Consider the following 13,676-nt stretch of genomic DNA (forward strand, 5'->3'; position numbering starts at 1 on the left):
CCAGGCTGGAATGTAATGGCACAGTCTTAGCTCACTGAAACCTCTGCCTCCCAGGTTAGAGCGATTCTTCTGGCTCAGCCTCCCGAGTAGCTGGGATTACAGACACCCACCACCATGCCTGGCTAATTTTTTTTTTTTTTTTTAGTAGAGACAAAGTTTCACCATGTTGGCCAGGCTGGTTTTGAACTCCTAACCTCAGGTGATCCAAGTGCCTTGACCTCACAAAGTGCTGGGATTATAGGCATGAGCCACCAGGCCAGGCCAACAGATGAGTTTTGAAGTGAGATGTTTATTCCAGCTTCACAGTATGCTAAATGCGTCTGTAAGGATCATTCTTACACACTTTTTACATTGAAAATCATCACCCTAGGCTGCTTTTTCAGAAGGAGATTGACTGGATTGAAGAGTATGAGTAGTTCCTTACTCTGAAGCCTGTTACCCTTTTTGCAGGATGATTTAAGTCCTTGTTCCCAGTACATGAGAGATTTACCTCTAACTCCCCAACTGTTGGGTAGCACGCCTACTTCTCTCTAATTTTCAAATTAACTACAATTCACAGTTTAATATTTATCTCACCAAAATTCCATCCTACCTTTTGTTTTATGTTGCTGATTTTTGTGTTGTTTTTGTCTTCCTAGGCTTATGGCTCATGCAGAAACTAAAGAAATCCGGGTCTCTACTGCAGCTGACCTTCAGGGATAATGCTGATTTGCGCAAATGTTTCCTCTACCAACTAAGCCAAAAAACAGGTCAGTGGTTTCCCCCACTGCTGCAGTTATGAGTTTGAGCTTGGGATTCAACTCCCGAGACACAAATGAGCTATAATGCTCCCTTGATTCACTCACAGAAGGGAACAGTAAGGAGGCCCAGCACTCAGAACGTCTTCAGCTCAGTGGGAGGCCAACAGCTACCAGAAACTCATCTCCTCTTGCCTATTGCCCATGTGACATGTGAGAGATTGAGCCGAGGTGTGAGTAAGATCATTTTAGTAGCCAGAAACTGTGGTTTTCACTTTGTACCAGTTTTTCAATGTTCTAATTGCATGGGCCCAAGATCTGTGTGCCAGCTTCACCCAGGTACAGGCCCATCTACAAAAAAAGGCAGGTGCAACATTTTCCGCTGATGTTGACTGTGCAGTGGGAGATGAGGGTCATTGTCAGGCAGGCCTGCTATTATACTTGCACCCGCTCTCTGGAATCTGGAAGTGGATAGAGGTGTTGAAGGCCCTGTCTGCTACATGGGAATGACCACAGAGCACAGCGGTAATCATGATCATCACTGTGTGGTCCCCAAGTCCAGTCGGGGAGTGGAGCAGCTGACTGGTTGCCCTGCTCAGTCCCACCATGCAAGCCGGCCTGGCCCAGGGTCCATTCTTGGTCACAATATTCCACTGTCCTGTAAACACTGACTCTGCTAATACTTCTGGGCCTGTGAATCTGGTGTAGCCACGGGCTGATCTGTAAGCATGGCTGAGTTCTTTTCCTACTTTGTGTCTCTGTGTATTGAACTGAGCTCTCAGAGCTATCTTCTGTGGGGGAAGAGGAAGGAGGCAGGACTTGGCAGAAGGAGGTGGGACTGCAGCGTGATCACTGAAGAATTCATCAGGGGTGCAGGATCTAGGGTGGTCCTGGAGAGCTGTCCTGAAGGAGGGCAAGGGGCTGGCCATTACATCTTTGTCCTCCACACTCGTGTATTGGCTAGCTGTTGAAGTAGACTGCCCCCAGTACGTGAGCTGTGATGCGGGGGCCCACTTCAATGGAGGACACAGGGCTAAGAGCCGACACCTGCCCACCCAGCAGGACCTGGGGAATGAGAAGGATGGCTTCTGTCCAGACAGAGTGTCTGGGTGGTCTGCAGTGCTCTGGAGGTTGACTCTAGGCTCTGAGGCCTTGGAGGGATACAATGTGATGTTTAATTGGAAGTGTCCCTCTGCATTGTGGGGACAGGTTGCAGAAGGCAAGATTGGCAGCACAGAGGTGGGTTCTGAGGCTGTTTCCCTAAAGCATGGGAGGTGGTGAAGGCTGGAATTTGGGGAGTGTTGGGGTTGTGGAGGAAGAACAGAATAGTCAGACTGACTTCCTTCTGGGCTCCTTAATATTTCTATCCCAGAAAAGGCTGTTTTAGTCACATCCTTGTTGCTTATTTCTCTATGTCCAGAGTAGCTTTCTGTGTGTCTCCTTAGCTTTCATGGCTGATGAGAACAGGCTTCATCTCCCTTCAAAAATGCAAAGGCCCAGTGTAGTGACTTCATCTCTCAGACTCCCGTAGGCCCCCGTGATACCTCTGTGCCTTTGGCTGTGGGTTGTGAAACCTCAGGACGGAAGGTCCTTGTGCAATGACATGAGGAGGGTGTGGTGTGTTGTCATTTTCTGCTCTCTCTGGGACAAGTCTGGAAATTTGCGCAAACCAGACGGTGCTGAAGTCGAAACTGCCTGGGTAGGAAGCACTCACCTGGCGCATTGTTGCAGGGCTGCAGTATTTTAAAAACGTCGTGCTGGTTGCTTCTCCCCAAGACCGTTACGTGCCATTTCATTCAGCCAGGATCGAAATGTGTAAAACTGCCCTCAAAGACAGACACACAGGTAAGCCACATTTAATTTTTGCTCAGAGAATTTCTGATTTGAAAGCAAAAGTAAACTCATGAAATTGACTATGCCTATTAGGGACACCTGGGCTATAGGTTTAGTGCTGCATTTATCTTAGCTTAGTGACAGGATAAACAGCTCATCTCAATGTTATTGACCCAGATTTTCCCTTTGTGTAATAAACAGTCGCATGCTTATTAGATTATGAGACTTTGTTCAGTCCTGTGGTGTGCCAGCCACTGAAATTGATGGTGGGATGGAGAATTCAATGAGACAGGCCCTGCCCTCTAGGGGTACATTGTCTAGTTGGAGCCTCGACAAGTAATAGCAATAAGAGTAAAATGTGATAAGTCAAAAAATAAAATAATGCCTGAGGCATTGAGGCAGCCCAGAAGTGGAATGAGGCACAGGACAGAGTCAGGTCCCTGGAAATCACAATGAAGTAGGTTTATAGGATAGGTAGGAGTTTTCCAGACAATCAAGACGGATGTGGGCAGGCATTCCTGGTTTCCTTTGGTAATTTGTTTAATTCTTGTTTTTTTTTAAACATGTTTTTAGCTTTTAATTTTGAAATAATCTTATACTCAAAAAATGTTGCAACAACAGTACAAAACATTCCTGTGTGCCTTTTACTGTGATGCCCAATACATAAGCATTGTACTGTGATAAAAACCAGAAAATTAATATTGATACAATATCATTACCTAATTTGTAGACCTTATCAATGTCCTGTCAATGTCCAGTAATGTCCCCTTTCTCTTCCAGAATTCAATCTAATTGGTTTATCTCTGTATTAGGCATATTGATTACTTTTTAAGTAAATAGTATTTTTGTTATATTTTAAGGTGCTATAAAAAATAGCAGACCGAAGGTTCAAAGATTTGGTGCTAATTTATAGATGGGTCTATTCCAAATTTTCCTGGTATCTAGAAAATCCAACACGAATTCTGATGAAAAAATATTTAAAAATTAGTTTTGATACATAAAATAGCATTGTGCTTTGTACCACCTGGTATATGTCATAAAAAGTGACACGGGCCATATTCCAAAATGGTACATTTTCCTGATTAAAAACATTATAGAATATTTGAAAACGTCAAACTCATTGAAACAATTTATGATCCTTTCTAGCTCCACCTCTACCACCACTTACTTTTCATGGTTTTCTTCTAGTCTCTTCATGTGTGTTCATGATAAAAGTCATAATTTTATGTCATGATTTGATTTAGAGTAATACGTTTATTTGTCCATGTTAACAAAAATATCATAAATATAAACACATTTTAATAATTATAAACTATACTTATGCATGTACTATTATTTAATAACTTCTCAGTTACTGCACATATAGTTTGCTTCGGGAAGGTTTTCTTTTTAGTTATTGTGTGATGAAAGATTTGCATGTGTAAATTTCTAATGAATCTATGGTATTTCATTAAAATCGATTGCTGGTAGTGGTATTATTGGAGGAAAATATTAATGAATCACTGTTAAAGTTTTTTTGCCAAATTCTTTTCGAAAATATTAATAACAGCCACAGCTGTAATGTTAGAGTATATCAGTACCTGCCTATCTCTCTCTACTGTCTCTCAGATTAAATATTAACTTAAAGATATTTGCTTTTAATTTTTCAGCCTGAATTTTTAAATACTGAGGCTTTTTCATATATATTTTTTATCCATTTTAAAATATTTTCTAATTGCCCATGGGACACCATTATATGCTAAGATCTGTGACAGTGAAGAATCAATTATTTGGTTTTAAGTTCAGACTTGACTAAACACAGCCATTGTCAATAGACAGTTAAACTGTTTCTTTGTGCAGGGATTTGCTAATTTTCCTTGCCTTTTCTTATCTCCTGACATAGAGAAGTATTTTTGTTTACATTTTGACCTTGGTAAAGCTAAAGAATAGAGTTCAACAACTATGATCCACACGCCGAATTCAACCCACCTCTTATTTTTTAAATAAAGTTTTATTGAAACATAGCCACACCCCCTAAAAGGATATTAATATATGACTTAAGTTGATTAATGATCCTGTTAGTCATCTTAAGAAACAATAGCCCTCTCTTTTGTTAAATTCATATTTTCTGTTACATTTTTACATGTGATCAAAGAATGTGACTTACTTGGTGAATTAAAAATATTGGAAGACTTGATATGAAGTTTAGTTTATATGTGATTAGCACGTTTTTTTCTGGAAGAAGTACCAATATTTTTATTTTTCAAAAATTCTGAAATAAAATACCTCCCATCCTTCTCTGGCTTCACATAACCTTCCAATTTATTCTCTACATTGTCATGTAGATAATTTGCTCCTGTCCCCTAAGTCCATCAATTTTAAAACAGTGCTGTATTTGAGAAAAAAAAAAAAACACAAAAGTTTGCTCTATATATTTAGACACATATACCAACCATTGCTTCCAGGGCTTAGTAAACCAATCAAGATCTCAGCAGAAAATGATCTGGTTGAGTCGTCACTACATTTTGAGTGACTTTTTTTTTTTAAATAAATGACCTTTGACTTTTATTGCATATACAATTTAAACAAATTATGGTATTAGTGTAACAATAAGATGCTTATATTTCCATTTATTGGCAACATTTATTTATTATTCATGTTGTTACATAATATTCACATACATCATTTAAAAAGTATTGTTACATAATCATAAACATTATTTTATTTTTTATTTTTATTTTTTAATTGTATTTGGGCTCTGGGGTACATGTGCATGTCCTGTATCCTGCAGGATTGTTGCATAGGTACATACATGACATATGGTTTGCTGTCTCCATCCCTCCCCCACCGTTGCCTACATCAGGCATTTCTCCAGGTGTTATCCCTCCCCCTCTTCCCCACCTCTCCCCACTCTGCCCCCCTCCCCTCCCATCCACACCCCTACCTAGCCCTGTGAGTGTCATTCCCTTCCCTGTGCCCAAGTGTTCTCATTGTTCATCAACCACCTATAAGTGAAAATGTGGTGTTTGGATTTCTGTTCTTGTGTCAGTTTTCTGAGAATGATGGTTTCTAGTTTCATCCATGTCTCTACAGATGACATGAACTCATCATTTTTTATGGCTGCATAGTATTCCATGGTGTATATGTGCCACATTTTTTTTTTTGTCCAGCATATCACCAATGGGCATTTGGGTTGGTTCCAGGTCTTTGCTATCATAAAAAGCACCACAGTGAACATACATGTTCATGTGTCTTTATGATAGAACAATTTATAGTCCTTTGGGTATATACCCAGTAATGGGATTGCTGGGTCAAATGGAATTTCTATTTCTAGGTCCTTGAGGAATTGCCACACTGTCTTCCACAATGATTGAACTAATTTACACTCCCACCAACAGTGTAAAAGTGTTTCTATTTCTCCACATCCTCTTCAGCATCTGTTGTCTCCAGATTTTTTAATGATCACCATTCTAACTGGCGTGAGATGGTATCTGAATGTGGCTTTGATTTTCAATTCTCTAATGACCAGTGATGAGCATTTTTTCATGTTTGTTGGCCGTATATTTGTCTTCTTTTGAAAAGTGTCTGTCCTTTGCCTACTTTTGAATGGGTTCCTTTGTTTTTTTTTTCCTGTAAATCTGCTTTAGTTCTTTGTAGATTCTGAATATTAGTCCTTTGTCTGATGGGTAGATTGCAAAAAGTTTTTCTCATTCTGTTGGTTGCTGGTTTACTCTAATGATTGTTTCTTTTGCTCTGCAGAAGCTCTTAAGTTTAATTAGGTCCCATTTGTCTATTTTGGCATTTGTTGCCATTGCTTTTGGTGTTTTAGTCATGAAGTCCTTGCCTGTGCCAATGTCCTGAATGGTGTTGCCTAGGTTTTCTTCTAGAGTTTTTATGATGTTAGTTCTTATGTTTAAATCTTTAACCTATCTGGAGTTAATTTTGTATAAGGTGTAAGGAAGGCGTCCAGTTTCAGCTTCCTGCATATGGCTAGCCAGTTTTCCCAACACCGTTTATTAAACAGGGAATCCTTTCCCCATTGCTTGTTTTTGTCCAGTTTGCCAAAGATCAGATGGTTGTAGATGTGTGGCATTGCTTCCAAGGCCTCTGTTCTGTCCCATTGGTCTATATCTCTGTTTTGGTACCAGTACCATGCTGTGTTGATTACTGTAGCCTTGTACTATAGTTTGAAGTCAGGTAGTGTGATGCCTGCAACTTTGTTCTTTTTGCTTAGGATTGTCTTGGCTACATGGGCTCTCTTTTGGTTCCCTATGTAGTCGAAAGTGGTTTTTTCCAGTTCTGTGAAGAAGGTCAATGGTAGCTTGATGGGGACAGCATTGAATCTATAAATTACTTTGGGCAGTATGGCCATTTTCACAATATTGATTCTTCCTAACCATGAGCATGGAATGTTTTTGCATCTGTTTGTATCCTCTCTTATTTCCTTGATCAGTGGTTTGTAGTTCCCCTTGAAGAGATCCTTTACCTCCTTTGTTACTTGTATTCCTAGGCGTTTGATTTTCATTGTAGCAATTGTAAATGGGAGTTTACATACAATTGTAAATTGTATGTGCTCATGATTTGGCTCTCTGTTTGTCTGTTATTGGTGTATAGGAATGCTTGTGATTTCTGCACATTGATTTTGTATCCTGAGACTTTGCTAAAGTTGCTTAACAGCTTAAGGAGGTTTTGGGCTGAGACAATGGGGTCTTCTAAATATATGATCATGTCATCTGCAAATAGGGACAATTTGACTTCTTCTCCTAATTGAATGCCCTTTACTTCTTTTTCTTGCCTAATTGCTCTGGCTAGAAATTCCAATACTATATTGAATAGGAGTGATGAGAGAGGGCATCCTTGTGCCAGTTTTTAAAGGGAATGCTTCTAATTTTTGCCCATTCAGTATGATATTGCCTGTTGGTTTGTCATAAATAGCTATTAATGTTTTGAGATACATTCCATCAATACATAGTTTATTGAGAGTTTTTAGCATAAAGGGCTGTTGAATTTTGTCAAAGGCCTTCTCTGTTTCTATTGAGATAATCACGTGGTTTTTGTCTTTGGTTCTGTTTATGTGGTGAATTACATTTATAGATTTGTGTGTGTTGAACCAGCCTTGCATCCCAGGTATGAAGCCTGCTTGATCATGGTGGATATACTCTTTGATGTGCTAATAGATTCTGTTTGCCAGTATTTTATTGAAGATTTTTGCATCAGTGTTCATCCTGGATATTGGCCTGTAGTTTTCTTTTTTAGTTGTGTCTCTGCCAGATTTTGGTATCAAGATGATGTTGGTCTTGTAGAGTTAGGCAGGATTCCCTGTTTTTGCATTGTTTGGAATAGTTTCAACAGGCATGGTACCAGCTCCTCTTTGTATGTCTGGTAGAATTCAGCTGTGAACCTGTCTGGACCTGGACTTTTCTTGGTCAGTAGGCTATTAATTGCTGCCTGAACTTCAGACCTTCTTATTGGTCTATTCAGGGTTTCAGCTTCTTCTTGGCTTAGTCTTAGGAGTGTGTAAGTGTCCAGGAATTTATCCATTTCTTCCAGATTTATTGGTTTATGTGCATAGAGTTGTTTGTAGTAATCTCTGATGGTTGTTTGTATCTCCAAGGAATCAGTGGTGATCTCTCCTTTATCGTTTTTTATTGCATCAATTCGATTCTTCTCTCTTTTCTTTTTCCTTAGTCTAGCTAGCAGTCTGTCTATTTTGTTCATCATTTCAAAAAACCAGCTCCTGGATTTATTGATTTTTTGAAGGGTTTTTTGTGTCTCTATCTCCTTCAGTTCTGCTCTGATCTTAGTTATTTCTAATCTCTGCTTGCTTTTGAGTTTTTTTGATCTTGCTCCTCCAGTTCTTTCAATTTTGATGATAGGGTGTCGATTTTAGATCTTTCCTTGTTTCTCATGTGGGCATTTACTGCTATAAATTTCCCTCTAGATACTACTTTAAATATGTCCCATATGATCTGGTACATTGTGTCTTCATTCTTTTTGGTTTCAAAGAACATTTTTATTTCTGCCTTCATTTCATTGTTTATCCATTGGTCATTCAGCAGCAAGTTGTTCAGTTTCCATATGATTGTGTGGTTTTGAGTGCTTTTTTAAATCTTGAGTTCTAATTTGATTACACTGTGGTCTGAGAGACTGTTATGATTTCTGTTTTGCATTTGCTGAGGAGTGATTTACTTCCAATTATGTGGTCAATTTTGGAGTAAGTGCAATGTGGTGCTGAGAATAATGTGTATTCTGTGGATTTGGGGTGGAATGTCCTGTAAATGTCTATTAGGTCCTCTTTGTCCATATCTGTGTTCAAGTCCTAGATATCCTTGTTGACTTTCTGTCTCATTGATCTGTCCAATATTGTCAGTGGAGCATTAAAGTCTCCCACTTTAATACTCCACTGACAGGAGTCTAAGTCTCTTTGTAGGAGTCTTTGTGCAGGAGTCTAAGTCTCTTTGTATGTCTTTAAGAATTTGCTTTATGTATCTGGTGCTCCTGCATCGGATGCATAAACATTTAGGATAGTTAGCTCTTCTTGTTGCATTGATCCTTTTACCATTATATAATGCCCTTCTTTGTCTGTTTTGATCTTTGTTGGCTTAAAGTCCATTTTATCAGGGACTAAGATTGCTACCCCTGCTTTTTTCTGCTATCCATTTGCTTGGTAAATCTTCTTCCATCTCTTTATTTTGAGTCTATGTGAGTTTTTGCATATGAGATGAGTCTCCTGAATACAGCACACTGATGGGTCTTGACTTTTTATCCAGTTTGCCAATCTGTGTCTTTTGATTGGGGTGTTTAGGCCATTTAATGTTATTAATAATAATAACATTAATTATTCAATGTTAATATTGTTATGTCTGAATTTGATCCTGCCATTTTGTTGCTGGCTGGTTGTTTTGCCCATTAATTGATGTGGCTCCTTCATCGCATCATTATTCTTTACCATTTGGTACATGTTTTCAGTGGCTGGTCCTGATTATTCTTTCTCTGTTTAGTTCTTCCTTCAATAGCTCCTGTAAGGCAGGTCTTGTAGCAACAAAATCTCTCAGCAATTGCTTGTCCATAAAGGACTTTATTTCTCCTTCACTTATGAAGCTTAGTTTGGCCAGATATGAAATTTCTGGGTTAAAAGTTCTTTTCTTTAAAGATGTTGAATATTGGCCCCCACTCCCTTCTAGCTTGCAGGGTTTCTGCCGAGAGATCCACTGTGAGTCTGATGGCCTTCCCTTTGTGGGTGACTCGACCTTTCTCTCTGGCTGCCCTTAGGATTTTTTCCTTCATTTCAACCCTGGTGAATATGACAACTATGTGCCTTGGAGTTGCTCTTCTTGAGGAATATCTTTGTGGTGTTCTCTGTATTTCCTGGACTTGAATATTAGCCTGCCTTCTTAGGTTGGGAAAGCTTTCTCAGATAATATCTTGAAGAGTGTTTTCCAATCTGGATTCATTCTCCCTGTCACATTCAGGTATGCCAATCAAGTGTAGATTAGGTTTTTTCACATAATCCCATAGTTCCTGGAGGCTTTGTTCATTTCTTTTCACTCTTTTTTTGCTAATCTTGCCTTCTCGTTTTATTCATTGATTTGATCTTCTATCTCTGATATCCTTTCTTCTGCTTGATAGATTCAGCTGTTGAAACTTGTGCATGCCTCGTGAAGTTCTCATGCTGTGTTTTTCAGCTCCATCAAGTCATTTATGTTCTTCTCTAAGCTGGTTATTCTAGTTAGCATTTTGTCTAACCTTTTTTCAACGTTCTTAGTTTCTTTGCATTGGGTTAGAACATGGTATTTTAACTCAGAGAAGTTTGTTATTACCCATTTTCTGAAGCCTGCTTCTGTTGATTTGTCAGATTCATTCTCTGCCTTTTTTTGTTCCCTTGATGGTGAGGAGTTTTGATTCCTGGGAGGAGAAGCGGTGTTCTGTTCTTTGGTGGTTTCATCCCCTTTTCGCTGGTCTTTTCCCATCTTCTTGGATTTGTCTCCCTTTAATCTTTGAAGTTGGTGATTTCAGGAGGAGTCTTGAGGGGACTTTTTTTCTGTTGAGGTTGGAGCTGTACCTTTTTTGGCCTGTAGAGGGCGTCGCTGGGCTCTCCCGGGTTCAGTCAGGTTGCTGGGTGGGTGGTCCTTCCCTGGGGGTTTGTTTGCAGGTGAGATGGCCCCGCCTTCCCCATGGCGGCTCTCCCAGAGCTGGAGCTTCCTGGTTGGGGTCAAGCTGATGTATTTGCTGCCGAGCTCTCTAGCGAGCTTCAGTGTGAGTTCTGTGGAGGTGGGACCTGCCAGGCCTTATGGTCTGTTTCCCTGTTTTCAACTCTGCCTCCCTCTGTGGGACGGTCCGTCCCGCTGGCTTAGTCCAAACTCCGCCCGGGTTCCTGCAGCAACCTGCCCGCGCCGGGAGGTAACAGATTTACATCAACTACCCAGGGCCCCCACCACCTGGCAGGGCCCCTGTGGACTGTGGGCTACAGGAGGGATGAGGCAACCACAGGATCTGAAACGGAGCACCAAAGGGTTAAGTCCCCCAAGCCTCTGAGCCGGCTGCACTTTTCAGGTGGGGACACGCCCCTCCCGTCTGGATTCGCTCCACACCCCTCACCCCCACCCCCGCGGCTCCTTCCCTGGGCCCAGTTCCAGTGCCCTGTCAGTCCCACAGAAGAGAACCCCAAACCTCGTTTAGAACCGTGAAGTCCAGCCCTCTGCGTCTCATTAGCTGGGAGCTGCTTTCTGGCACTGGCTTCTCTCGGCCATCTTGGCGCCCACATTCATAAACATTATTTTAAAGGAGCACAGGATTGTTTAGCCCACAAACCATGGTTTACTTAACTATTCCTTTGATGCTGAATTTTGACTGACTTGAATTTTCCCTCGTAAAGAATAGTTCGTGCATAAAATGTTTGTGGTATAACCTCACATCACATGAGTGCCTATTGTAATGATCGCTACTCTAAAACATCAATGGGCTCTTGGGAAGGACCATACCGTTTGTTTTAACCCCAAATTCTTTTCAGCCGAATTGACATGGCTACAACCAAATCCCTAATTATTTCAATTTCACATTTCAATTCCTTTTACCTCAAAACTCCTACCAAGACCCTAAGAAGAGGGGGAAAAGAAAAGAACCCCAAATACACACCCCTACCATGATGGGGAGTCCAGCTGTCCATCCCAGTCTGGGAAAGCAGACTTCTAAGTACTCTCCCCTGCTGATAAGTGGAGGACAAAGGAAAACAGTGTGAGTCCCTTCATGTGGCATGGGGGAGTGTCCAGAGTGAGGCCGTGGACTGTTAAACTCAGAATAAGCTCTTTCATCATCCAGAGTGGCTCCTCTACTGGCTTTATAAAACAGACCTGGCTGTTGGAGTGGGTACCCAGAGGCTTATCACACTTACAACTTCCAATTACTGTCTCCACAGTTTGTCAAAAGTAAAATATCCTAGCTTTCAGGATCATTCCAGAAGGTGTCTCTCAATGACAAAAAGTTGTCATAAACAGTTTCTTCAGAAAAGAAGAACACAGAGCTAGGAGGCATGAATCCTGGGTCGCAGATCCAGGTGTGCTAATGTGTCTGTTGCTCAGCAATTCAGTTGCGCAGCATGGCTCCAAGACCCCCGTGGCCTGACGAAAAATTGCGATGGAGTCACTTTCAGATAGAAACAGTCCATTCAGACTAACAATTGTAAAAACAAAAACAAACCAACATAAAGAAAACTGCATTCTCTTACTGTGGAATCAGAGGAGCCTGGTGAAATGCCACATAGCTTGCATTATGTATGACATCCGGGGATGCCTGCTTCCACTTCTCTGTTGAGCTGTGTCTCCAACCCCCAAGGTACCCTGAAATAGAACTTGAAACCCTGAGGGTCCTCTCTGGTGTACGCCTCTGTCTCCGCTTCCCCACTGGGAGGCACAGCTATTATTGAGAAACACAGACATCACCATCCTAGCTTCTGGTGCAAGGCTCCACACGGCCACTGTACAGAATCCCCTTCTGACTTATGGCTATTGTAATCTGACTAGACGAAGAGAACTTTGATTTTATTTCATATTTATTTCACTAACATTAGGAGGAGGCTGGAAACTGCTACATAGAAAGTCTGCCCAGGAATAGAATTTTGACACATATGCAGCAATGTTCTCTAGATTCCACTGCTACCTTCTGCACCAGCTTCATATCCTTCTTTCCCCCTTTACAGGGCCAGTTTATGCAGAAATGATCAACAACCTCCTGGGCCCTCTGGTTGAAGCCAAGGACTGCACTTTAATCCGACACAACGTGTTCCACGCCCTGCCCAACACTGCCAATACCCTGATCGGCCGAGCCGCTCACATCGCTGTGCTGGATTCAGAACTCTTCCTGGAGAAGTTTTTCTTGGTGGCAGGACTCAACTACTTCAAGTAGTGGCTTTGAGGGAGCAGGCCTTGGGTAATGCTTGAGATAGGTGGAGAGCTTTAACTAAGACCTGCTTTTACAGACCTCACCATTTCAGAATGAAGATCAAGGGAACAGCACTGAGGGATGGAGGCTGGGGTGGAACCTGATGTGAGAGGTGTTTTTGTTTTGGAGATTTGGGAAAACTGAGCAAACAGACTAAATGACAACAAACTGTGTGAATTTGTGTAGCTGCCTGGAGTGTCATTCAAGATGCTTTCTAGGAAAATGTGAGAGAATAAACAGAATACTTGGGAGTTGGTGAGCTCCCCTTGCTAGCCACTACTGGCTCACTGAGAAATGACTCCAATTTAACTAGACTTGCCCAGTATGTTACTAGCTTATAGCTTTATCATTTCTGATTAAATTAAGTACACACAAGCATTTCAGAACTCAGGTTAATCTCTGTGCAGAAGTGGAACATATTTGTGTAAATAGAATCCTCAATAGATTCAAATGCACCAATTATTCAAGAAAATGTGATGCCCATACTCATATTTTCTCTTTACATTTTCCAAATGAGAGCAAGGAATGCATTACAAATCCCAGTTTTGTTTCATAACAGCAGTGAGCAGGGTGACTTAAGGTAAAGAGGGATAAAGGCGATACTATTGTTAAATACAAGTTTGTTACAGAAAAACATGACTCTAAGAACATACTGAACTATGAATAGTTGCTCCACCTACTTCCCCAGAC

General features: G+C 41.0%; 1 protein-coding gene across 8 annotated transcripts in view; it reads left to right on the top strand.

Moving 5' to 3' along the window:
• The window catches only part of FAM135B (family with sequence similarity 135 member B), a 350,951-nt gene extending 337,493 nt beyond the window's left edge, over window positions 1-13,458 (top strand). For all 8 annotated transcript variants that reach the window (XR_013528077.1, XR_013528076.1, XM_054246600.2 and 5 more), the window contains 3 exons: window positions 639-749; window positions 2,469-2,582; window positions 12,745-13,458. Coding sequence is in view for 6 of the 8 variants with exons in the window: in XM_054246600.2 (XP_054102575.1) it covers window positions 639-749; window positions 2,469-2,582; window positions 12,745-12,950 (431 nt within the window). In the remaining 2 variants the exon portion in view is untranslated. The remainder of the gene's footprint in view (window positions 1-638; window positions 750-2,468; window positions 2,583-12,744) is intronic.
• The last annotated feature ends 218 nt before the right edge of the window (window positions 13,459-13,676 follow it).

Source organism: Callithrix jacchus, chromosome 16 (genome assembly GCF_049354715.1).
Source record: "Callithrix jacchus isolate 240 chromosome 16, calJac240_pri, whole genome shotgun sequence".
Classification (NCBI taxonomy): Eukaryota; Metazoa; Chordata; class Mammalia; order Primates; family Cebidae; genus Callithrix; species Callithrix jacchus.